Source organism: Protobothrops mucrosquamatus, unplaced genomic scaffold (genome assembly GCF_001527695.2).
Source record: "Protobothrops mucrosquamatus isolate PMUCROS unplaced genomic scaffold, P.Mucros_1.0 scaffold762, whole genome shotgun sequence".
In the NCBI taxonomy this organism is placed as follows: domain Eukaryota; kingdom Metazoa; phylum Chordata; class Lepidosauria; order Squamata; family Viperidae; genus Protobothrops; species Protobothrops mucrosquamatus.
In genome coordinates this window covers 651117-677700 of record NW_015387031.1, presented here as the reverse complement: position 1 = coordinate 677700, position 26584 = coordinate 651117, and the positions used below count along the sequence as shown (strand labels likewise).

The following is a 26584-nucleotide window of genomic DNA, read 5'->3' as shown; positions in this document are numbered from 1 at the left end:
ATAACCCATTACAAAAATAAGACTTATATAAAGAGCCTCAACTGGTTTATGGCAAATTGTTCATGAATATTCAAACTAATACATTGTTCTCCCTGAAAATAAACAGGAATACCAAGAGGTCTCAAAAAGTAGAGAAAGGAGCACAGATAGGCTTTGTGCCTGATTTACTGCTACAGGATGACTACTTTAAGGGTCATCTGACTTCTTATTCCTTCTTGGAAAATCCAAGAAACAATTGTATATCTGAGCACAGAAAAAAACAACATTATTAAGTATTTAATATAAAAAGTATTAATTTTATGTTCATTAAAGCCATTATAAATATATAAGAAAGCCAGGCATTAAAATGGGAACGCTCAAGTTCCAGCAATAATATATACTTTAAAATATATCAATTTTAAAAATTTATAACTTTATAAAATGATCACATCTGGCAAAAACATACTGGTTTTGTCATAAAGATAATTATACTTGTAGAAACATTTTCAAGACAGATTAATTATGCCAATATTCTAATAATTAACAGTTTTTATATTTGAACTTAACTATGCAGCAAGAAACTTCTACTCCATTTAAATGTGATTTTTTTCAAAAAAATCACGCAAAATGGTTAAGAACAATTCACTAGATTTACCAGTAATTGCAAAGAATATTAAAGTTGTCTGTAAAACAGAGATAATTCCTTAATCACACATGCTAACTCTATTCCTTCCTTAGCAGTATTAAATGTAACATTTCAGAACATAAAGCATACAGTATAATTAATTTTCTGTTTAAGTAAAGATGGAAAAACAGCTTTTAATTAAACAAAGCTCTCTTAGAAGACTGCTAAATCATTGGCTTAAAAACACTCGACTATTTCATTCATAATGTAATGTTAACTGCTTTGGTATTGGTCAATAGAGCAATTCAGTTCATTACATTATAACATACTTGCCAGTTATATTAAAAGAGACTCATTAATGAAAAATACTAATTCAATTTCCAGTGGTAAGCTTGTAGTGTTGGATATCCAGCCATGAATGACTGGAATCAAAGCACTATCCAAATCATTTAAGTAACGCTGAGGAAGAACCCGGCCTCCAGATCCCGCCTGATATTCTACCTAGAAGAAAAAACAAAAAATTACCATATTAGATTCCTGAACAATTTACACAATAGATTACTAGTGATATTCATACCTTATTACATGACAGAATTAAATTTTAGCATATTTAAAAGCAGTAAGAAATTGATCTCTTTTAAACTATACCATAGCATACCATTCCATTTGCTGGCAATGTTGCCCACTAAACCAGTGGTTCTCAACCTTTTTAATGCCGCGACCCCAACCGGTCGTTAAGTCGAGGACTAAACCGGTCGTAAGTCGAGGGCTAAACCGGTCGTAAGTTGAGGACTAAACCGGTCGTAAGTCGAGGACTACCCAACCGGTCGTAAGTCGAGGGCTTTCCCTGCCCGGGAGCGCCGTGCATGCGTGGTTCCGCCCCCTGCGCCGGCCGAGGCGTAGCTGGCAAGCGGCAGAGACGGAGCAGGCCGACCACCAGCTGGCCCAGCTCAAGGGAAGTAAGGCACCCGCCGGAAAAGGGGAAAAAAATGGCGGACAGCCTTGCTTGGCGACCCCTGTGAAATGGTCGATTGACCCCAAATGGGGTCACGACCCATAGGTTGAGAACCGCTGCACTAAACAGATGCAGATGTGAAAAAATTATCTACAAAATGGATTCCATTACAAAGAGTTTGCACTTGGAAAAGAAGTGACAAGCTGACACACTTCTAAGTGCTACCTAATCACCCCATTTTTCCTCTACTTGACAAGGGGGACAGAGCTGTATTTCCTCTGTTGGATAGGTTTATTTGTCAAGGCTACAGATGTTAGCTAGGAGGAAGAAGGATGCAGAGTTTCAATGCCTGTAGTTCAGGCAAGTCCAACCTGTGGTCCATTGGTCACATGTAACCATGCACAGCTAGTAATGGGGCTCTACAAGATTGAAAACTCTTAACATTATTATGTGATTTTATATTATAAAACTATATTATAAATTTTATATGTGGCCCAGGACAATTCCTCTTCAAAAATGAAGCCCAGGCAAGCCAAAAGGTTGAGACCCATGCTGCAGTTTTTCATTTAGTATGCTAACACCAGACCCAGTTTCATCTAGTTTTGATTTAATTTGAGTAAGAGTAAGTTGAGTAAGTGTTTAAGGCATCAGGAGAGAAACAAGAGACTGAGTTCTAATCCCGTCTTAGGCATGAAAGCCAGCTGGATGACTTTGAGCCAGTGGTGTAACCCTAAATGACTAAATTATATTTATAGACATTGCAACATTTTAAAAGCTTACCATATCGGCATCCATGGAGACTCTGAGGCCTATCTTATTCATTCCATTATTTTTCAGTGTTTTGAGATGCTTTCCAAGTGCAATATAAGAAGCCAATGCAATTTCTTTAGCCAGCTGATGAACACTATTGTGTAGCTCACTAACATTTGACAGATAGAATACCTAAAGTATTAATTTAAAAATTAAAACATTAATAGTGGTAGATTTCCCTTCAAAACTACATAAGATGCTACAGCTTCTCTTGAGCAGTGCATAATATGTTCTAGTCACTAGAAATATAGATAAATATTTAAACAGGGTGACAATGGCAATATAAAATCAACATCAGACAAAAACAATTAAGTTTCTATAATGAAATGATTTAAGATTCAAGAGGAAATTATGAACTTTCTAAATGGTTCTCCTCACTTTGCTCTTTTATGCTACTGCATTTTGCAGCATCCCCAACTCCCATACCACCTCTCTCATCCCCTGATAATCAGACTTACAATGCTGTTCGTATAGTTTTTGAACATGTTTCTAATATTAGAAATACAGTTACAATTGTTAAGGGAGGAGAAAATAAAGAGGTATTGAGAGTTCAGTACCTGGACTTTAAAGAAGGTACATATACAAAGTTGTCAGTTTCCATTTTTGTTTAGTACCCTTTATTCCTTTTGCTTACCATTAAAGCGCTCATATTTAGAATATAGAAATACTGTCTTTCTCAAGAAATCAATGGACAAAAATGTTTATAATACAATAATAATTACAAGAATGAGGGAGGCAGAACCATGTGAAAAAGCAAATGTGAAAAATCAAGAGTAAGGAACATAAATATAGGAGATATTCAAATTATGAAGCCTTTTATTTTATTGGCACTATATCAGAGTGAATAATTTATTTACAGGGGGAAAAATCAGATCTTGCTTGTCATTATCAAAATACCAATGGCTGAAAGTTTCAACTTTTTAGATTTCATGTCCACCTGGACATTTTGGTGCTTTTTTGGAGAGGGGGGTAATTTTATCTTTTTAAGATGAAAACTGTTTGATTTAATGGACAAAATGAGAGTTGGGGTGCAGATAAAAGCACATTCAGAGGACATTTAATATACTACCTAACTTTATTTAATCTGCATAGGCTTTTTCTTTAAAAGCAACTTTCACTTACTTCTGTACATTTTACAAGTTTTTCATCCACTTCAAAACATTCTTCTTGAACTATTTTTTCACTCCGTACTCCTTCCATAGATTTTCCATCTATCGGGCTCGTAATTCTATAATGCAAGGTTTAAATTATATTATTTAGACTAATCAGGCTCTTTTGATATGCTCAGAACATCATGAGTTAAATCCAAAAGGACTTATTCCAAGCATGTCACCCAAGGCATGAAGGCCATCCCAGCTGCCCAACTAAAGCAAACAGGCACCTTTGGGCAGCAGATATAGGAAGCTGCAGAAGATGAATTATCACTTTAGTAACACCGCTAAAGACATTATTTCATACAGCACAAGAAAATGGTAAATCCCTGCTATATTTTACCAAGGAAACCACATGAATATATAATATACAGGTCGTCCTTGGTTAATGACAGCCCTATTTAGCAATTGCTTGAAGTTACTGCAGTCTTCCCTGCAGCCATGTAATTATTATTTGTGTGCTATGCAATTGCTACATGTTTACAACAGTCGCCATGACCCACAGTTATGTAATTGCTATTTGTGTGCTGCACAGCTGGCTTCTGACAGGCAAAATCAATGGAGAAGCTGGAACTTAAATTGCAAGTTAAGGTCACATAATGTTCTCATTAAATGACTGTGGGTGATTTGCTTAACAACTGCAGCAGAACTGATATCGTAAGTCAAGCACGGTCATGTGATGTTTCACTTAATCACATTGCGTACTGATGGAATTTTCCCAGTACATGTTGTGGTAATTAAGTGAGGACTACCTGTAATGTAGTCTGGATACTGGATCTTTCCAATTAGAAGGCAAGAGTTGAGAATCTTTTGCACTATAAATAGTGTTTCGGCCAGTTTCCAAGTATTAGTCATTTTACAAAAGAATGTTGGCATTTTGCAGAAAAACCTTAACACATATAATACTTCTGCTTTAGTGGAATACACAATAAATACCTCATGTTTGTTTTCTCATAATTTTCTATCCAACAAATGTCTACATATTCTCTGAAATCTCCTGAATCCACTTTCCCACATGTAATTCGGAAGTCTTTTTTTTCACTCAGAGCTTGACGCAAGCCCTCCATAGTTTCTGGAGTTATCTGTACCATTATTCCATCTATGAAGAAACATAGCCCTTTTAATAAAGGTAAAATCCAAGTTTTTAACTACTGAAACAACATTTCTATTGTTGAGATTTACCAGCTGATAGACCACAAGATTTAGCAGAACTATCACGATGAGGCAGAAGATCCAATCTGACATCATTTTGATTAACGCACCAGCAGAATAGCCAATATTCTGCCATCATAATAGATATGGCAACATCTGAATATGCCACTAGCAAAAATTATCAACAAATAAAATGCAAGAGAGCTTTTGGCAAAAAAATACTTTTATATCATAGTTTTAATCCATAGTTAATAGCATTTCAATCATGAAATAATAGTCTATATGATTGAATGCAGTGGCCAACCTTTGGGGCACCAGGGACCAGTTCCGTGGAGAGAGATTTTTTCTAGGGACTGGAGGGGGTGTGGTTCCATGTGCTGCTGCATTCTACAGATGCGCCTTTGCTTGTTTGCGCGGCCCACTTTCTGGCATGCAAAGGACCAGTGATGGTCCGTGGATCAGGAGTTGGGGATCCCTGGTTTAATGTCAGACCCAACTGAACAGATAACATTGTCATCAAATTATATTATATGATCACATTATGGGGGTCTCTTCTTCTGACTTTTCTCTCTCTCTCTCTCTCTCTCTCTCTCTCTCTCTCTCTCTCTCACACACACACACACACACACACACACAAACATGTGCACACAAAAACACAATGTATCTTCTGACCTGAAGTCAGAGTGTTTTGTTACATTTTGTCCAGCACTACCACTTTACACAAGTAAAAAGTTCAATTCTGCTTCATTACATTAAATAATGTAATGTAATTTATTGCATTTGAACCAATGTTTTGATTCTAGTAAGCAGGATAATCCATACCTTCAACAATACTGGATTTAGCAAGGAATCCAGAAGATGTTTTTAGCGCTCCATTGAACACTACAAAACTTGCACCTGTAACTGAATAAACAACATGCATTTAATTGTTCATCCTAACACCAAATATTATAAACATAATATTGCACATAGAAAGCTACATATGAAACTCTTTCGACTCCTTTAATTCTAGATAAGTGCATCCGGCTTTGATCATTTCTCCTCAGATCATGCCTATATAATTCAGACTAGTAATAAATGCCACTAAGTTAATTTTTCTGAACATGGCCAAAGCTCAGACAGAGAGAAAATGATTTGCATTCTAAAAAGTCTACAAACCATAATCCTCAGCAGCTACTCTTTTAATCTATTGCAGAAAAGAAATGTTGACCCTAAATGACTCATTATACATCTTAATACCATCAGCACTAAATAAAATTTTGATGCTGAAGATTCAAAGTTAATGAATAAAAATTTAAGAGCAAGAAAACTTTTCCACGATAATCTACATGTATATTTAGTATGGAACAAGATAGTAACTTTTATAATATATTGGGTATAGATATTTCTTTTCTTCAATTTTTTTTAAATGAGTCATACTACATCAGATATTAGAAAACAGGTGCTCAATATTGTACAGCCTAATACTTACTTTTTCTAGGATGTCCAGTGGCACTATTCGCTTGTGTTTGATATATTCCATCATCATTTTGTACACAAACTAAGTGGGAATCTGCTTGAGAATTAAAACTTGCTCCAATGCTAATGACATGTTCATTAGAGGTGTTTATTACCTTCATTATCTAGAAAACCAAAATATATGTTATGTTATATGTTATGTTATTATATATATTATATTATATATATATTATATTATTATTGTATTATTATGCTACGCTACGCTATACTATACTAGTTGCAATGTCATGAATATTTATTGAGAATAAGTTCCATTGTTAGTTTTCCTGACTGAACATGCACAAGATTAAAGTCAAAATATTGATATTATATATGTAACAATTTCAATCAAATAGCCTTTTCTTTAGAATCAACTAGTGGCTCTTTTTAGCACACCAGAATTCCTCCCAAAAACTAATGCTGCTACTTTTTTCATGTACAATATTGATTACTACCTACACTGCAAATCCCTTTTTTCCAGACTTGCTGTGAGTGTATAGAAGTATTATTTAGTTTCTTAATATTTGGGAAAATATTGTTAATAGAACAAAAATAATATATGCTAGATTTTTGCTAGTATTATGAAGCCCTCATTACTGTTTCATTTAAATAAAATGTATACCATCAAATACAAAGTTTTCAATATTTCTGAAAGCAGAATAGTTATAGGGCTAATAATTTACTACATTTTATCTTATCTATTCTCCGAGTAGTTAGGACAACAATTCATTGTTCTCATGTGTTCAAACACTCTGAAAAAAATAACCTAGTGAGAATATAAGCCTATATTCTGTCTATTCAGAAAAAGTAGGAAATGCTAAAAGGAAGACAAAGCTTTTACAGAAATCTCTGGTATTTCTCCACTAGACTACAAACTTACTTCAAGTTCAAATCCTAGAATCTTGAATAAATGTTCATAAGTATTGCAAAAGGGGTCATGCCACTTAGCAATTTAATGTTTTGCTGCAAAAGAACCCACTTCAAATTTTACATATCCACGAATGCTGATTCTTACATCTAGTACCAAGTCTTTACTAGAAATTATACTCACCTCATTATATTTCCTCAGAGGTATTTTAATGTAAGTTCTACCCATTTCCATATGAATAAATAAATTATCTATTGTATGTAATGTATACTGATAGTTTCTAAGGTCCTGCAATGCAATAAAAATATATTAATCTAATTCTTTAATTTTGAACCATGTAAGTAATTCATTACTACTGTTGATAATATAAAAATTAGTACTAATGTATTAGAATGTTTATAATAGCAAGTTTCATCTATTTTCTTATATTGCTCTTTCGGTATAGCAAGAAGATACTAATGAAATACAAGCAATAGCATATACTTACAACAAGTAAATCCATGACTGTATGGCCTATTTTTCCAAACAGTGGCTTTCTATATCTGATACTTGTCAATGGAGTTGGATATACTAAGAAATAAAAAACAAGAAATGCATAGAGTTTACTAATTCTCTTTAGAAGTTGAAACATAAGAATCAGTATTTGCATTTAAAATGAACTAAATTGGCATGGATGAAAACTATAATATTTTAAACACCAGCCTTAAATGCCTCATAGCAAATAAAGTCCTCTGAAAAATGCTTTATGGAAATATGGCAGAAAATGATACCGTAATGCCTGAACCCTTTAATGTTCTTTGGAAAATGGAAACCCTGAGTAATATAGAATTTAAACTATGGATCTATATAAATAGCATGACATATTATTTGGTCTAGTAGTGAGAAAGAAATGATTGTACTGCCATAAACTGTACTGCCAAAATGACCAATGAAACTGATATGTCTTTCTGTAATAGTCTTCAGACTAAGACAAATTATAAACCTCATATCAACCCGCACAATTTATCTTTATATGAATATAGATTCAATATTTAAAACTGAAATAAACTTACCCCCATATTCAGCCCCTAATCTCAACATCAGGCGAATAGGAAAAACTTTTGCCCACGGTACTTCCTGTTTATGAATAAGAATGCCACATAAAAAGGGATTTGAAGGTAGCATGAGACCATCTAACTTCTGAAATGTGGGTGTAACAAACAGAAATCCACCATGCTCTTTGCTTCCAAGAAAATCTTCAGTGAATATAATATTTTCCAAATTTCCAATAAATTTTCCTGAGAACAAAAGAACACATGAAATCAAAATTGTAACAAAATATCCTTGATACAAATAGATAGAAGCGAACCAAATTTCTGACGCAAAAAAGAAATAAACAGATGGCTCTTTAAGGGCATTTTTTAATCTAATAAAGGAGAATATTTGTAATTCAGGGTTTTAATGAGGGGTCCTTAGTGCTCTCTGAGATTGGTTGTTTTCTTGCAGACATTTTATTACCCCAATTTTTTCTTTATCTGATAATATGAAGAATCTATTCCTGTTATGCTATCAGCTGATTCCACAGAAGAGATACGTATCTCAGGTTCTCTCAGGACCTTTAGTACAGGTAGTATTCGACTTACAACAGTTTAGTTCAGTTATGATACCGAAAAAAGTGACTTCTGACCATTTTTCACACTTACGACTGTTGCAACATCCCCATGATCATGTGATCAAAGTCCAGACACTTGGCAACTGACTTCATATTTATGACGATTGAAGTATTCCAGGGTCATGTGATCCCATTTTGCGACCTTCTGACAAGCAAAGTCAATGGGGAAGCCAAATTCACTTAACAACCATGTTACTAACTTAAGAACTTCGGTGATTTACTTAACAACTGTGGCAAGAAAAGTCGTAAAATGGGGCAAAACTCACTTAGCAACTGTCTCAGCAAAATTTCTTAGCAACAGAAATTTTGGGCCCAATAGTGATTATAAGTCAAGGACTACCTTTACACAGCAAGACAAGACTGACCTTACATCAAGAGGAAGAGATTTTTCTCCATCCCCTTAAATCCAAGCCTCAAAAAGCAGTTATTTATGTTCAGTGTTACTCTGCACTGATGAGACTACCAGACCAACAATATAACCATCACATTTTGTACTAGTTGCAGTTTCAGAATAATTCCACATAAAATGTCTTGCAATAGTTTAACCAAGTGATGATCAGGGTGCGAGTTACTGCCATTTGGTATTGGATAACAAGGGAGAGGGTCCTCAGCCTCGAGAGAATCCTCGAATACAAATTCATGGATTCGAGTGCTTTTTCCCATGATCAATGATTGTGACTCAGATAGGATAGAACCATAGCATGGCACCCAAATTGCCATCTGTTACAAGTTAAGAGAGTAACAGATTTGGAAGGGACCCTGGAAGTTTTCTACTCCAACTCTCTGCTCAAGCAGGAAACCCTGTAACATTTCAGACAAATGGTTGTCCAATATCTTCTTTGTTGAAGCATCCGCAACTTCTGGAGGCAAGTGGTTCCACTGATGAATTGTTCTAACTGTCAGAAAATTTCTCATCAGTTTCCATCCATTGCTTCTTGTCCTGCGTTCAGGTCCTTTGGAGAATAGGTTGATCCTCCTCTTCTTTATGGCAGCCCCTTAGTAGCCCAGACGAATGCCAGCATTAAGATCAGAGGTCTGAAAGGACATACTTATCCCATCTAGGTCCCACAAAGGCCATCCACCAGAGTGTGCAATGTCATTTCTGTCCATTACTGGAAAGATCCAAACAATCTGTTTCCTTTAGGTTTCTCTGTAGCTCATTTGCTACCAACTTTTCAATAATCTTCCCTAAAAAGGGAAGATTGAAGACTAGTCAAATGCCTTTGGGCAGGGAAATTTCTTCAGAAAAGGATATATTATTACCTCCTTGGAAGCAGGCAGCATTGTTTGTTTGTTTGTTTGTTTGCCTTCTCTAGAGAAGTTTCTCCCGGATCCAATTTTTCAATGTCCCACTTGGCCACCCAAAAGATCAGCAGGTTGCTGCAAGTCACAGAATTCACAACTATAGAGGACCTATTTGCCTCCTTAGGTTCTACAAACTCAAATATATCCTAAATCAGTGGTTGTCAACCTGTGATCCACGGACCCCTGGGAGTCTGTAATATAGTCCCCAGGGGGTCCATGAAGGCTTGAAGAAATGTTATGATTTAAATGTATACAAAATACCACATTCTCATTCACAGTGGACTCTTGTAACTGGCATCCAATACAGAGTGGATAGAAATAATTTTATCTGCTTTAAAATCCATAAAAATATGGCAGTCTTTCTGGATTGAATTTTCTTTTGATGTCCACAGTTCTCAATATTCTCAGTATCATCATGTTGTTTTGGGTCCAGAGGAGCTGCCTTCTTCCGTACAGTCTTAAAACGTACATCCCTAACTCAACTGGTATTTGGAAGACCATCTAAAATAGTGTTAAATAATATCACAGGAACTACAGTGAATGTGTACAAATTATCTATGGGCAGAAGGTGGGGTGGGATTATGCTTAGCTTCTAGGGATCAAGCCATAAACATCTGGCCCAGACAATTTTGGGAATTTATTGAGGTTCCCCCTGAACTGGCCAATACCTACATAGAAGAAAAGCAGATAAGTTATGGATCAGCATCATTTCTAGGTACAATTTAGAAAGACGATAAGTTTAGATTAATGCCTCATGCATATCTTAATGTCTCAGAATACTGGTGTACACTGGTGATCGATGTCAGATAAATCAACTCATTAAATAGAAAATCTAAAATGTTATTCAGCTTCTCTCTTTCTTCTAATATCTAATACATACCCAATAAGATTTGTTTAAGGGATGGGGGTTATGCTTAAAGATGGACATTTCTGTAAATAAGGAGGGATAAAGTGACCTAAAGCCATTTCTGAATGTACAATTATACAGGAAAACTGACTTTCATAAAAGCAACACTCTATTATCATCTACAATATTTTTCCAATTTATAAAAAGATTCTAATTAAAAAGTGCTGAATCAGTATCTGCATAAATTTACTATGAATGAATTAAACCTCTCTCAGTGCATATAAGATTAAGAGCAACAGACCACATTAAACACAGATTTAAAGTTTTCAAACATTCATTCTAATACATACTGTATTAGAAGTCTAATAAAACTTCATACCTTTCATGGCATCTTTATATATGTTGATAAATAAGTTGAATATTTCTTTGGGAATATCACTTTCATCTGATAAACAATGTAACAATATGATAATTTCAGCTTGTCCCAAGCCATGCATTCCATTGGTGGATAAATACCAGCATTTTTCTGAATTATCTAAATGACAAAAAAAAAACCACTGAGCCTTTTTATGTTGTTAAAATACAAAAAATAGAACTTTTATATCTTTTGCAATGTATCCAATAGACCAATTCCAACCTAATCCAAAATTATAATCTGCCACAGAACTGTTATTAGGCCACAGCTCTGCCAGAACACATTATCACTCCCAGAAGTGAAATTATAACAGTCCCCACCCTCTATTGGTTTCAATGTCAGGGAAATTAATTGCTTAAGTCAGGTTTGGCATAAAGTGACTCCTAGCTCTCATTTGAAATTGAGAAGCTATAATCCAATGGTTCCAAAGTCAATCTTCTTCACTTACTTGTAAAGAACCTACTCAGAGATCATTCCCTAGCTAATATGCTGGGGGGAAAACCCTTCCAAATATAGAAATATGATGGAGTGCATTGTTTGGCCAACAGCTATTCTTTATCACATTGTGGTGGAGTTATTAAATTACATAAACCTTATTATAAAGAATAAACATATCACAATGAAATGAAACCAACTTTAGATTACTATATCTAATTTTTTTATTTGGATTTGATATTACTTGACTTTCTATACCACTATCTTTCCATTTAATTTAGCCTAATGAAGAATTTGCAGGGGGAAGGATCCTGCACTAATATTTGATTGTATACAAAATATTAGCCTCCTGTTTTATATCACTATCAATTTCCACAGTACTTTAGAATAATACCAAAATGTTTTGCATTCCAAGCCAATAAAGTATATCTCAATGGTAAAAAAAGGCTATTTATTCAAAAGTAGATCAAAGTAGCATAACAAGGCAGAAAGAAAAAGGTAATTGGAAGGTAGAAAAGGCAATTAATTATAAGATAGAATAATAATTAAAAAAATCTTTTAAAAAAATCAATTAGAACTGAGCAGTCAATTTTAATAGTTCAGAGTTTACATTTGCAACTATAATTATAATATTTTATAAGGTTTTATAAATTTGATATGCTAATACTTACAAGATAGCATCTTGACATTCACAAGTAAGTTTGCATTTAGGATGAATGTCAATGGATTAGATTCTTCAAGCAATAAGGTAACTTGCTCATTAGAAGGATGTTCTTCTACTAAGGACTCTGAAGAAAATATGAAACTATTGGTCCAAAATATAACACAGTAAAAGACAGACAATTGCTATTCTGAATTTTTTGGGGGGGAAATTAATAACAACCACACTGAGACAACTGATGTTTGGGATGTAATCCAAATTAATAAAGTATGAATGAACTAAAGCTAGATGAAACCACCTTTTTAATATTGCCTCAGTTCTTAACCTTATAAAAAATAGATCTGTAAATACCTATTTCAGTGTTGGCAATGGTAAACATATACTATTGAAGTTTACTATTTGTATGACCAGTGAACACACTTATTTTAACTTATCTAAAATTAAACATATATGTAACGACTTCAGTTTCCTTGAGAAACTTTCTATAACTGTGATGGCCTAATTCATAAGATTCTATTAGGCCACACAGAGAATTGTGACCATGAATAAGGTTTCCTTTGACAATCTCAATGCGTAAATTCACTTGTATTGAAAATATATTAATCTTGAATCCAGTTCAGTCGTTCCTTAGCAACTAATGCAATAGTGTTCAATTAAGCATGGTATTTCTCATTTAGCTGCTTAGCTGCTCCACTTAAACTAGCAACTACACTTTAAAGTACTGCAGCTTCTACACCAGACATGTCAAACTCGCGACGTCACGTGACATCGCGCAACGTATCAGGAGAGCTTTGCCATTGCTGGCAAGGGGGTGGGTGTGGCTTCCGCATGACACGTCTGGCCCGCGGGCCTGCAGTTTGACACCCCTGTTCTAGACAATCTTTATGGTAGTTCCAGGTACACTGCAATAATGTAACCATGAAACTGGTAAGATATGGATAACTAGGAAATCCTCAACTTTTGAAATCAAGCATGCAGCACTAGATGTAGCAGCTATTATGCATGTAAAGATAGCTCTGGATTAGTCCCATCAAAAAACCACAACCTTATGCAGAACATGCCCTATCCCAAAGCACCTCATTTTCCCAATTTTGTATTTCAATTCATATACCCTAATCTAGTAGAAATGTATACTGACACCTACATTTGTCTTTTTGTTTCATTATAACAAAAAAAATTACATTTTTTTCTGCACAATGGCAGAATCACAGCAGTTAATTTTGGTTCAAATCCAATTTCTAAAAATCAAATTCGTAGCCTAAGAATCGGTATATATAAACCTTTCTGTATTTCGTATTACATATTTACATTAAATGTATATTTATATTAGTAACACCACTCTGGGTTTCCTTAGAAAGAAGTATGGTATAAAAACAAAATAAATAATAACGATATACTATTATGATTTATTTTATAATTTTACACTTCTAAAGTGCAAAATAATTTGAAAGGGGAAGAAGCAGTCCTACTTTTCATAGTACCTTAAAAGCAAGACATTACCTTTGCCATTTTCTCCTCTTGCAAGCAGAAGAGGTGGAAATCCATCACCAGGAATAAGGCTGACCTCTTTGCCAACACAGTTTTCAATACAACAGAGCATCCTGCAGTCTAATATACTAGTAGGTATATCACTTGCTTGACCAGTTGCAGCAGGAAGAGGTTCCTTTTCTAGTTCAGAAACAGTAGGAAATTCAGTAACAGCTGTGTTCACAAAGTCAGAGTCACATGGCACTTCAGTTTGTGCAATGGGCAGACAGTCAGAATCACGTGATAAGTCAAGCTGCTCATTACTAGGCAATGCATCTTCTTGTGGAACAGAAGTGGAACCCCTTGCAACCCCAGTTTGTTCATGTATTTCATCTTTTGACTTGGTATCAGTTGCAGAGAGAGTTTCATTTGTTGGGCTTCCAACCTATGACAAAAGTTTTTCCATTAGAACTGACATTCATCTGAGCTCAAAATTGAAAAATTTGTGGCAATATTTTAACTTTGGGTTGAGAGAGCTTTTGCCCGGAAAACAAATGAATAAATTAATAAAACAAAATCAGCCAGCATTCTGCACACATAAAAAACAAAATTAAATGCAGTGAAGCAGAACCTATTGCTTTATTTATTTGATGTATATAACTGCCCATCTTATTTGTATGTGATTCCAGACAATTTGTAATAAAAGAAAAAAATACGTAATATAAAACAAAAATAATAATACATAGCAGCTGGGCACAATGTTACTGTCATGTATACATCTAGCCAAGCAGGGTCACAGAATCAAGCACAAAGCCAAATTTTCAAGGCCCTAAGAAAGGCCAACAGAGAGAACACTGATCTAATCTCAGAGGCCATGATGCTCCATATCAGAAAAGATTCTCCTTCTGGGCCCTGCCAGCCAACATTACCTAGCTGACGATACCCAGAGTATGCCCTTCCTACCAGAGAATGGGTAGAAACGGATAGAAACAACTGAGGAAAGACAATTCTGTAAGTAAGCCAGTCCTAAGCCGTGAAGGGATTTAAAGGTGACAACTAGCATCTGAAAGCATACCAGAAGCGAATGCAGCTCATGATATGATCATGATCACATATAGCAAATAACTGACACCAATAACTGCCTGCACTGCTGCATTTTGCACCAGCTGAAACTTCTGAATACTCCTCAAGGGCAATTCCATGTAAAATGCATTTCAGTGGTGCAATCTGAAAGTCATATGGGAATGAGTGGCTGTGAGCAAGACCCACTAGTTTAGGAACTGCACAACTGGGACAATACTCTAGCTATGCAAAGGTGCTCCTAGCCAGAGCTGCCACCTGCTCTATTTGACCAGTATATTTTCTGTATTAAAAAAGACAAAATGTCACATTTATCAACTAGCTAATTGTATTCAGAGCCTAAAATGATAATTTCAGATAAAGTGGAGCTTACAGGTTCCTGTGGGAATCGCCTGACTCCAGATGACAATTTGGTTGTGTCTGCAACTTCTCCATTAGGTAAAATTCCATCTGCAAACCACACTCTTCTCTGGTCTTTAGGGAGCAATCCTGTAGAAGAAACAAATGAGTACATCAGAGATACTTGTTTAGCTACAGTAATACCAACATCACCTCCCTGTTTTCCCCATACAAAAATTTATTTAGAATCCACATGATGGTACTGAAATCTAATATGCAGGTGAAACGAAACGTGATGAATATCATGGTATCCCAAACACAGGATTTCTGCAACTAATAATGTCAAGCAACTCCTGTATAATACTTTACATACAATTTCAAGATAGAGATGGATATGCAGATAGAAGAATTTCAAAGGAGCTAGAAGAGTTCACTTCTCAACACTAACTTATATAGGCTCCTTTCTCATTTTTTCCATCTCAGGTATAGAAGTGTTATCTTAGAGGTACTTAGGGGAACTTATTCCTTAGGGGAAGTTCCATTCTTCACTAACGAGTATCACAAGTTATATGCTGGGGAAAAAAATAATCACCATAAAATAAATACTTTTTGAAGAATTTACTCACCTAACAAAACAATACGGTCTGCAAGTTTACTGTGCAACAATAAATATCTAAGAATGCTTGGGTAGTAAATGAAATTTAGCTTGGGTGATTTCTTTAATCGGTATGGATATGTAACCTCTAGATGTTGAATTATAATTCCCATCTTCCTTATCACTCTCTTTACTAGGCAGTGCTGTCAGTTGAGATACAAATCTGGGTAACCACTCCTGGCTCATTTCTGTTTTTTTAACTATTACTCTTTATTATTTATTTATATACAGTACATATATCTCATATTTCTAAACTACCCTCCTCCCTCAAAGAGGGGCTCTCTAGGCGGTGAAATAAAGCTAGATAATAACACGGAGTAAGAAGTACCAGATGTCTGGGTTTCCTGCAGAGATGGAACAGTTGAAGATTCAGACAGTACAGAATTAGGTGGTGGACCAGTTGGGGTCATCATTCTTTCTAATGCCTGTGCTAACAAACAAAATTTAAGAGTATAAATGTCAAAACTATATACAAGAAATATTTCACAAATGTCTGCTTGGGGGGTATATATTCATATGCCTTGTAATCAAGGTGAGTTCAGGATATATCATGTACAACATAATTTCGTTTTACAAAACATTTCTTTAAAAAGCATTACTGTTTATTTCAATCTAAGTTTTTTAACAAAATGTATTCTTTAAGTCCTATGTTCGTTCTTGTAAATTTATTTAAGATAATAGTGACATTCCATAGTCATTGACACTTCTCATCCATGGCTTTTAAAGGGTCACATTTAAAATGCAGAATTAGTCAGTTTGAAGAAAACAGAATTATTTGGGGGGAAAAAACAGATCTTCTTTCGGTTATTTTTGCTCCTGTGACATCTAGCTGGACTGACATGGGTGGGGGAGAGCTGAAGTGGAAGCAGTTCACACAGAAACTGGGGTATGGTCATAAATGTGGGCAATTGCCAAGTGCCTGTATTTTGATCCCTTGACTGTGGGGATGGTGCAATGGCTGAAACTCCCAGGATTGGTCAGAAGGTTCATTTTTTTCAGCACCAGCATAACTTTGAATAGTCTCTGAATGAGTAATTGTAACCTAAATACTAGCTCAATCACAATCTATATAATGCATATTGAGGACTATTCCTATGCTTAATTGTGAAATTCATATTCTAATAGTAATTGTGAGCAACAAATTATTAAATTCAAATAATTTTAAAGAATGCTCTTTTCAAATAGAACATATGGAAACAGCTACTAAATGGTTTCATATTTATTTCATCTTAAATATTTGACATCATGATGTTCACATTGAGAATACATGTTCCAACATTCAGAAATTATTCTAGTTACTTTTTGTTTCTTCTAATTCTCTACAACTATATTTTACCTTTGTTAATGGACTCATAGCAGCTTATACAGACTCTCGCTTCTTTATCCAGATATTGGAGTTTGCATTTTCGATTGCAACAGGGAGCACAAAATATCTAGTTTTAGTACAAAAAGTGCATTAAGATTTTATAAGCATATGGATGTGTGTATTTTGATGTAGAAACAGGTCAGGATCACATACTAATGAGAAAAAGCAGAAACTAGAAGAATAAAGGCATGAGAGCTATAATATTTATAATTTAATACCAGTAGAGACCAACAATCAATTAAATAACACAGATTTCATGCTAAAGAATGTATTGAAGCTATCTTAAAGAAGTCAATAAACATGGACTTTAGAAAAATCACAAAGCTTATAAAATTATCAAAGCATATATTTTAGCCAACATCCAGAAACATTTTCAATAAATCAGACCAAAACGTTTACATGCTGATCAAACTTGATTTTAATGGTGTAAAGAAGAACTATTCTATTAGTAAAGGGAATTTATTTTTTGCAGGCAAAAGGGGGAAAAGACCATCCCTTTTCCTCAGCTATAAATGGAGAATCATAAAGATGATCAATCAAGAAAAAAATGGTTTAGTTTACTTACTTTCCCACAGGCACGACAGTGGTGTCTTCTTTTTGTAAATGTGAATTTGGCTTGACAATTCATGCACTTTGATGCTTCTAAGTCAGGAACCCAGGATGGCTGCTTTTGTCCCAAGGCTGTAGTTCGTCCCACTACTTTCCTTGGCTCTGAAACCATAGGTAAGACATTTTCTTCTATGTTTCCCAAGCATCTTTGTCTATTATGGCTAACATCTGATTCAGGAGAAATTTTACCATCTGAGACAAAGGTATTTGAGTCTGTGGAATTTATCATTTGGGATTCATTCCCAGATGTATTTTTACTGCTAAACTCAGAAGGGATTGTGGTTTTTGGTTGAAGGTTTAGCAGCTGCTTTGGTCTTGCTCCTCCACTGTGCACTGTTGGCTGGCCATTTAATGAACCTGAAACTTCACTTGCAATTTCCGTTGTGTTATCTATAGTCTCTTGTTGAACCTGCTGTGTTTGTTTTTTCACTGGGATACCTAAACTAGATTCTGGAATACTGATAAAATTATTTTCATTACAGGCTTTTGCTTTCTTAAATTCCAATTCTGCTTGTATTCTGTCACTATTGATATTCAAATTGCTTATATCCAGTAACTTGTCATTTATTACATCAGATTCCAAAAGTCCACTGCTAGTATCTTCTTTTAGAGGCTTTGAATTATTCGCTTCAAGACAATGTTCAGACAAAAAGGCATCAAGTTCACTGTCACTAATGAGCATGTTGCTTCCAATAATGTCTTCTTCTAAAGCTAGATCAACAAAAGGTCTTTCATCAACATCAATAGGCCGAACGCTGCTGCACATTTCAGTATCTTTAGCCAAAAAAGGACTAGTAGTCACACTAGAATCCTGATGTTGGAAAGGCTCACAATTACTAAAAACAACACATTCTCTACTTATTAAGGAAGATTTCTGTATCTCACATTCATTGGTTTGGTTTAAACTGCTCTCATTTTCTAAAGTTTCTGTTTTTCCAAAAGAATCACCTTCTACAAAGCTATTTTCACTGTGCAGAGCTATGTCTCTAATGGCATCTTCTTTCTGAGTAATCTTTCCATTTGTGTTGTCAGTATTAACTAATGATGTACATATAGAAACTGCAAGTGGAAGACAGGATAATGAAGTCTGTATGTCTTCAGAGATCTCTGGTACTGAAACCGTATTTAAAGTTGTATCAGTATATTGCTGTGAGTTACAAGACTTGTCAGTTGTGCTATGTTCTTTATTCATAGCTTGCACATTTTCTGTCTGAGGAGCAGAATCACATAAAGAGTTTTTGTTGCACATTACATTGGGATTATTCACTTCATGGATCTTTGGCAAATGCAAAGCTTCTGATTCATTTATATCTTCTGAAATGCCTTGCTTGTCACTCTCATCATGTATCATTTGACTTTTTGAATTTTCATCCACTAGTGTCTCACAAGGCAGCTTTTCACATATTGATTCATCTTTGGATCCAAGTACAGCTGAAAGATGAATTACTGAAGCTGACGCTCTATCAGTTCCTATCATTTGTTCTTTCTGATCAGATATTTTATTATTTTTCAAACATTTTGTTTTTTCTTGATCTTCACTGCAGTCTGTTATATTTGGTTCAAAAGGAGTATCTGTCTTTAATTTCCACTGATTAAGTTCTCCTGCTGCATCATATTGCATTTTGTATAGTGTTTCATCAATCTGTTGCTGTGTACCAGAATCAGAAATGTGATCATCAACCATTGTATTATTAACTTTGGTTGACAGTAGTGCTAAACCAAAGCCATCAACTGAAAGACTGTACTGAGACTCCTCTGGTTGCAACTTTTGAATGCATCCTACATTATTTTTTAGTTGGCTCAAACCACCTGTGTCATTGATAAGATCGCAGACAGGTATACCGCATCCCTTCAAGCAAGACGACTGATTTTTATCTGAAGAACCATCCCCCACCATGGACAGAAGATCTAAACCAGTAACATTTTTCTCATTCTGGTCAGAGTTCAATTGTTCAAAACTTGCTGCTTTTGTAGTTTGAGAAGACAATGAGCAAGCATCTGATACAGCACAACTGACATTTTTTTCCACATTTGGCTCAAAGGATTTTGGCTGCTGGCAAGATGAATCTGACAAAACTAAGTGGTGCTCAGAGTTACAAAGATTTATAGTGCTGCTGTTTTCAAGTTCATCTAAAAAAGAAGAAGCATATTATTAGGAATTTCATCATTCATTTGCTACTACATACACTGCTCTCTCAATTACAAATGTTGTCCACAACATCTGATTATATTTTTCCCCACCTTATTTGTCTATTGTAGATTTAAATTTATCTGAAAAATACTACACATATCAAAGAAGTGACATACCATAAGAATATATTTTTATATATTTTTATACTTGCTGCTCACATACATGGTAGAAGACAAAAAGAATGAACCAACCTGCATGCTGTTCAAATTCATCAAGTAATTTGTCCAAATCAGAGACAGCTGCTTTAAAGTAACTGTCCATTCTAAGACTTGATCAGTAAATTCTTTTTTCCTGTTGCACCTGTAGGAAACAATGTAATGAACTAAGGCAAAAAATAGATGTAGAATTACTAGATGATGCACATTAACCTAAAATTATTTTTAAATTCAATTCCTAATTCTTTAAGAGTGATTTTTAATTAAAAAAAACTTGTTTATAGTTTTGAATTAAGCTGCCAGGAAGGACACTTGGAAATCAGGAATAAAGCTTAGCTTTAATACTCAAAAAAAAAAAAACCCACAAACATACAGCATGTGCTCAGAAACATCTAAACTTATGTAAATATATTGCCTTCTATTATAAGCAAAAATAACACAAGTAATGGTACTTTTTCATACCATTTCCCCTCAAAACAGGGAGATAGCAAATACGAATCTTTCCCACTTCTATCCTGTTGTTTTTCAAAAGGCAGGACTTCAGAAATTTCCACACTGTTCTAAATCTGAAATACTCTGGTCAAATGTAATGTAACGACTAAGTTCAAATTCCTGCTATTCCTGCCTGCAAACCCATGAATTTTATAATGTATGAACCCTGGTAATTTTCGCTTATTCAGTAAGACATGATTAAGTAGCCCTTTGCTTAGCATGACTGGTATCTCAGTCACTATGAGAGACTGAGTTTTAGACTTGAAAATTTTCTAGACTTTAAACTATGAATTTAGTTTTTCTAAAGTAACTTTGACTCCTATGTTAAAGAAAGTTATTTAAGATTTTAAAATAAACTAAATTCAGCAGTGCCCCAAAATTGCACTAAATGACCCTTCTGTCATCCAAATGAAATTTAGAATATGAAAGGAGAAAAAAATAAATCTGGTTATTTCACTGGCTATTCACTGATTATTCTTATCAACACATTGTAGTGATAGTTCCTATCCTCCAATCATTATTCAAGTAAGCTACTTATCTTGCATCATTTTATTAAAGAATTCTGATCCATAGGATTTATACTATTTCTGTTTAGTTATACCAGAAATTATTCATTTTTACATCATTTGATTTATCTTAAAAGCTATACAAGCTTTAAATAAGTCTCTCTCTTACAGATTATGGATTAACATATAACAGGATAGATAGCAATTTTAAAGTTATCATCTACTATATAAGCAGACTCCACATAAGGATAGCAATATACTCAAAATTATGCACATTGAAAACAACACCAATAGTTGAAACATTAGAGTAAAAAGACAGCAACAATTTACGGTAACTTTTCTTCAAACATATACTGTTTATAAAGTTCTAAAAAGCTTAAAAATATTGCTATGCTATGTCATGATCAAACAAGCCTTTCTGAAAGTTTTATGTTACACAATATGATTAATATATATACATAAATCACATTAATCAGCTGACTAAAAGAGAGTGGAATGAGATTTTCTACTCTGGACAAGAAAATCATAAAAGAAACAAACTTATTAATAATCATTAATAAGAGTATTAAAATCAGTTTTTAGATACAACACTATAGGGAGAAATGAAATAATATCCAATATAACAGGTTTTTTTCTATCTTGATGTATGAAATGAAGCAGAAAGGAGACTAATGGAAAAAGAAAATATAAAAAAGAGCAAATAGACAAAAAACCATATTAAATAATTTCAAAGTTGATGATACACAAAATTATTTGTTTATTGAACTAAAGCCAAATATTCTTGATAGTGAAGTTAAATAGGTTTCAGAAAATATTGCTAACAACAAAGCTGCAGGATTCTGTTGAAATATGAGCTGAACTATTAACTACATCATCTTGTAGTGTTTCAAAGTGGAATTTGTGATTTGTAAGCATGTTTGAAAAACACAGCAATAACCAGGGGACTTGAAAAGATACGGTATGTTTATATTCAAATTTCAAAAATGGGCAGTGCTAAAGAATTTTGAAAGTTATGAATAATGCTAGATCCTAGTGCAAGACTTGGAAGTCAAGTCCTCAACAAAATATGACACAAGCTAGACTTTCAACATGGATTCAGAAGAGGCAAGAAAATCCAAGATCACATTGCTACCATCGGCTGAATAATGAGAAAGGCAAGGAAATTCCAAACCAAGAGCTTTTTTTCTTTATTATATCAAAGCTTTTGACTATGCAAATCACAGCAAACTATCACTAGCCTTTAAAAACATAAGTGCCTATTAAAGAAATTGTATGATGATCAGAAAGCAACAATTACAACAAAACATGGAACAATTATTTAAGCCAAGAAAGTGGTATGTATTTAACTCCATTTGTTGACTGTATCATGAGAATTTCTTGACAATAGAATGAAATTAAAATGGTTTGGGAGAAACATCAATAAACTAAGATATTTTAATGATAAACTTTGATGGGTTACAGGGTAAGGAAGATAAGGAAGACAAGAAATTTTCTATTGAAGGCTAAAAAAAAAGATATGAAAACTCCCTCCCCTCAAGATTATGTCAGTGGGCTAGTAGTAACAAACTTTAACTTTTTAATCTCAAATTCAATACTAAATAAAGTCAAGTTAAAAGCTCACTATTTAAGAAGCAAGAATTATTTGAAAAGTCACTAAAGTTTGACAAAACAGAAAGCAATCCAAATCAGGCCAGCAGATAACAGCCAGATGTGAGCAGGCTGTTAACACTGCTGACAGAAGCAGGAAGTTAGAACTTTAAAGAACATTTATTGACAGTCTTGATAAAATGATGCCCATATATTTTTACTAAATTTATATCCCAGAGTATACCAAATAAAAGCATGCTTCTAAAAAAAGTAGTTTTAAGCAAGGAATTGTCTTGTCTCATTTAACAAGTGTTATACATTACTATATACTATTTGTAATTTGCCATGTTCTCACACTTTTCTTTCTCAAAAAAAAACCACAATGCTATAAAAAGATGAAATAATTGCACAACATAATCTGAGTGGTAGTTGTTGTAACTCCTCTCCCTTCTCATCCCTGCCTGAAACCAAATCACACAAAGTTGCAGTAACATATTATTTATCATGGATAAAAAATTCCCAATCCTAGTAGTCCAAACAACTAAGTATTTGGACTTTTTTCTAGGCCTAGTATTAAGGCTACCTTAAGCGCACCATAAAGATTTATTTGCGGAGCTCATTATAAGCATTACAATTTTTGATGTTTTGACCCAGAATTAGTATCTTTATGTAAAATCTGCCTAGCGAAAAGTGCAGGCTGTGACAATACAACCATCATTTCAGGCAGATATTCTACATGATCATGCTGGATTACAGTGCACAATCCATAATCAACATAGCGCAATAAGGAGTTGAAACTGGGGGAAAGTGACCTATGTCAGTGGTGGCGAACCTATGGCACGGGTGCCAGAGGCGGCACTCAGAGCCCTCTCTGTGGGCACACACGCCATCGCCCCAGTCCTAGGCTTTCAGCTGGGTTTTATCAAACCTTTTCGCTTTAGGCCTCCGCCGCCGTGTGCAAAAAAATAAATAAAAGGTTCAATCAATCAGTCAATTTCAACTTCTTGCGGGAAAAAAAAAGATCTTGCAAAGTTGGAATTGATCGATTGAACTTTTTAGTCCCACCCAGTCTGCTGTTACCACCGCAGCCACGCCCACCTAATGGGCCACACCCACCCGGCACCCGACGATGCATAAGTGGGTTTTGGGTTGTAGTTTGGGCACTCGGTCTCTAAAAGGTTCGCCATCACTGACCTATGTATTATACTTACTTCCATTACCTTGCAGGAAGTGAATGCTCTTAAATATATGAAGAGGTTATCCTGTTATTTTAATCTTGTGTCTGATCACCCTACACTGACACTGAGCATCTGTGATATGGCCCCAGAGATCCTTGGTCCGGCTTTCAAGTACCTATAGACCAGTGTTTCTCAACCTTGACAATTTTAAGGCATGTGGACTTCAACTCCCAGAATTCCACAGCCAGCAGTGCTGGCTGTGGAATTCTGGGAGTTGAAGTCCACATGCCTTAAAATTGCCAAGGTTGAGAAACACTGATATAGACAGAGGGATATCCCTCAGAGCTGCCTAACCCACTGAGTAAGTCCGAGCAAAGCTGGAACTGGTTTATATACAGGACGCTTGAGGAAGTAAAAGCAAAGGGCAGAGAAAAACAAGGGAAAGAACAGGAGTTCTACTCGAGGGAAGAGAGGCGGAAAGAGGGGTTCAGAAAGGATCGGGACAGACAGCCCGGGCTTTCCAGCCCCACTCTTGGTGCTGCAGCCAACCAGCTTTTTCTTCTCACTGCGGCGGCTTCATCCTCGTCTCAACTCGCGGCGGAAAAAAAATACCACCAGACGAAGGCGGAGGCTGCCCGGGGTCTCTACCATCCCTCCTCCCGGCCCTCCCCGCAACGCGTCAGAGAAAAAGGCGCTCAGCCTTCCCAGGCTCTCCCTTCCTCCCGTCCCCCGAAGGCGGCTGAAGGGCACAAAGGGGGTGCGCGAGTCTCTTAAAAGACTGACACCTCCGACGGACACGCCCCCTCCTTACCTTCCGTCTGATCGGAAGCCGAACCTACTCCGAGCAACCCCGGATCCGGGTTAGTTCCGCGCCTGGGTGCCGGCTGCAAATCATTCTCCGAGCCCCGGGCGCCAAGGCACCCGCAGCACTTTTCCTAGACTTCAGTCTTTCCCGAAGACGAGCTCCTTCTTGTTGCTGGCCCTCCCGCGCAAGCGCGCAGGAAGGCGGCCAGGCCACCACCCACTCGAAGAAGACGTCTGCCACCAATCTCCGGGATGGACCCATCTGCGGCTGCGCAGTTGCTATGCGAGTTTCTTCATTCCGACTTGCCGCCCCTCCCTCCGGAGGGTGTGCTCGGGAGAGTCTCGGGTGTTAATTGCTCCCGCGAGGAGTTGCGTTTCGGGCGCTTGGCTGCGGTGGGACGGTTGGGACGAGCGGACGCGATTGTCTTCCTTGCTTCCCGAACTTTTTGGGAAACGGGATTTAAGAGTTTGCAGGGGGAAGAAATTTTGGAGCTGATTTGCCAGCCCCGGTATTAGGGGCATTCCAAATAATTACGATTTTTTTTTTATAATAAATGGGTTACATCGTGGATCGGCAGGAGAAGACAAGTGCGTTTCCTAACCTAAAACCTAGTTAGCGCATCCAAGGTTCCTTCTGTACCTAGGCAGTTTTGTTGAGCAAAGTAACGAATACCTACAGACTGGAAATCCCAAAGATGCTTTTTCAAAAGGCAACTTGACTTTGTTTTTCCTTGAAGACATTTCACTTTTCATCCAAGAAGCTTCTTCAATTCTGAAGAAACACCTTTTGAACGACCGTGATCTGGATGACTGAGAATCTCCATAGACATAATAGACTGGAAAGTGTCCGGAACGTTGAAACATGAAGCAAATAGAAAAATACCTTTATACAAAGTATTTTACTAATTCCTGAGATAACTTAATACATAATCCCATGTAATATATTTAGTCCATATATAGGACGTTTTTGCAAAACACTGAAACAAATACCTCACCCACATTTGAGTTCCTAACTGACCAGGTTTGGGGATTGAGGCTATGTGGATAGGGCTACTACACTATACTGGGGAGTCTAAAAGAAGAGTGATAAAGCACTTTTGTCCATGACCAAGGAAACTGCTCATTAAGCTCTCTCAGGTTGGAGTCTTAAATATTGGACAAACTCAGGCTTTGTAGCTATTTTTGATTTTTATAGTATATAAAGCCTGACATCCATAGGTAAGGATGTTGTGTGAGCATAGCCAAAGATTTGTAGCCATTTACTTATATTGTGTTTTTTTCTGATTTGTGCCTAACTACAGCACAAAGATGTCTTGCCAATATCTTTTCTATCATGATCTGATGACTTTGCCTTCATCTCATCTCATTTGGGAAAAGAGACAGCTACTTTAAGGTGTTGCATATAAGTGCTATGTTTGCACTCCTGTATTCTCCAGAGCACTTTTCAGAGATCTAAATCAGAAACACTTCACAGCTTCCATCCTTTTATCTGGTGTTAGTGTAAATCCTTAACCGTGACTAAAGTTGATGAAAAGAAATACATGTTTGAAAATAAACTTTGTGGAGTGCACAAGTAAAAGCAACTTCTTGCTATACACATTATTTCTAATTTTTTGGGGTTAATGTGACAATTTCATTTTAAAATATCCAGATAGTTATCAGAGCCATATTAATCGCACAGATCAAGCTGAAATGTCTGCAGTCCAGATAAAACCAGGACTTTTTTTGTCATAGAACGCCCAGAACGGAGTTCCGGCACCTTTTTTGGATGGAACCTTGTAGGGTAGGCAAGGCGGGTTGTATG

General features: G+C 35.8%; 1 protein-coding gene across 1 annotated transcript; it reads right to left on the bottom strand.

Annotated features, from left to right (window-relative positions):
• Positions 1 to 272: 272 nt before the first annotated feature.
• On the bottom strand, positions 273 to 24991 carry ZFYVE16 (zinc finger FYVE-type containing 16). Its single transcript, XM_015818556.1, has 18 exons — positions 24788 to 24991; positions 20250 to 20358; positions 17824 to 19997; positions 17229 to 17325; positions 16221 to 16322; positions 15272 to 15387; positions 13852 to 14263; positions 12362 to 12478; positions 11220 to 11375; positions 8090 to 8314; positions 7525 to 7607; positions 7221 to 7325; positions 6144 to 6294; positions 5495 to 5575; positions 4457 to 4619; positions 3492 to 3597; positions 2340 to 2501; positions 273 to 1105 (listed from the first exon to the last, which is right to left on the bottom strand). Exons 2-18 carry the CDS (start codon positions 20317 to 20319, stop codon positions 941 to 943), a joined length of 4485 nt encoding a protein of 1494 aa, XP_015674042.1. The 5' UTR covers positions 20320 to 20358; positions 24788 to 24991; the 3' UTR covers positions 273 to 940.
• Between the last annotated feature and the right edge of the window lie 1593 nt (positions 24992 to 26584).

What these genes read in the sequence shown, in the direction of transcription:
- ZFYVE16 (XM_015818556.1), bottom strand. Translation starts at nt 20,319, where the DNA reads ATGGACAGTTACTTTAAAGCAGCTGTCTCTGATTTGGACAAATTACTT. An exon ending in GGCGATTCCCACAGGAACCT is followed by an intron (nt 14,264 to 15,271) that starts GTAAGCTCCACT and finishes CTTTTGTCATAG; the next exon opens with GTTGGAAGCCCAACAAATGA. An exon ending in CTCTGAGGAAATATAATGAG is followed by an intron (nt 6,295 to 7,220) that starts GTGAGTATAATT and finishes TTGGTTTTCTAG; the next exon opens with ATAATGAAGGTAATAAACAC.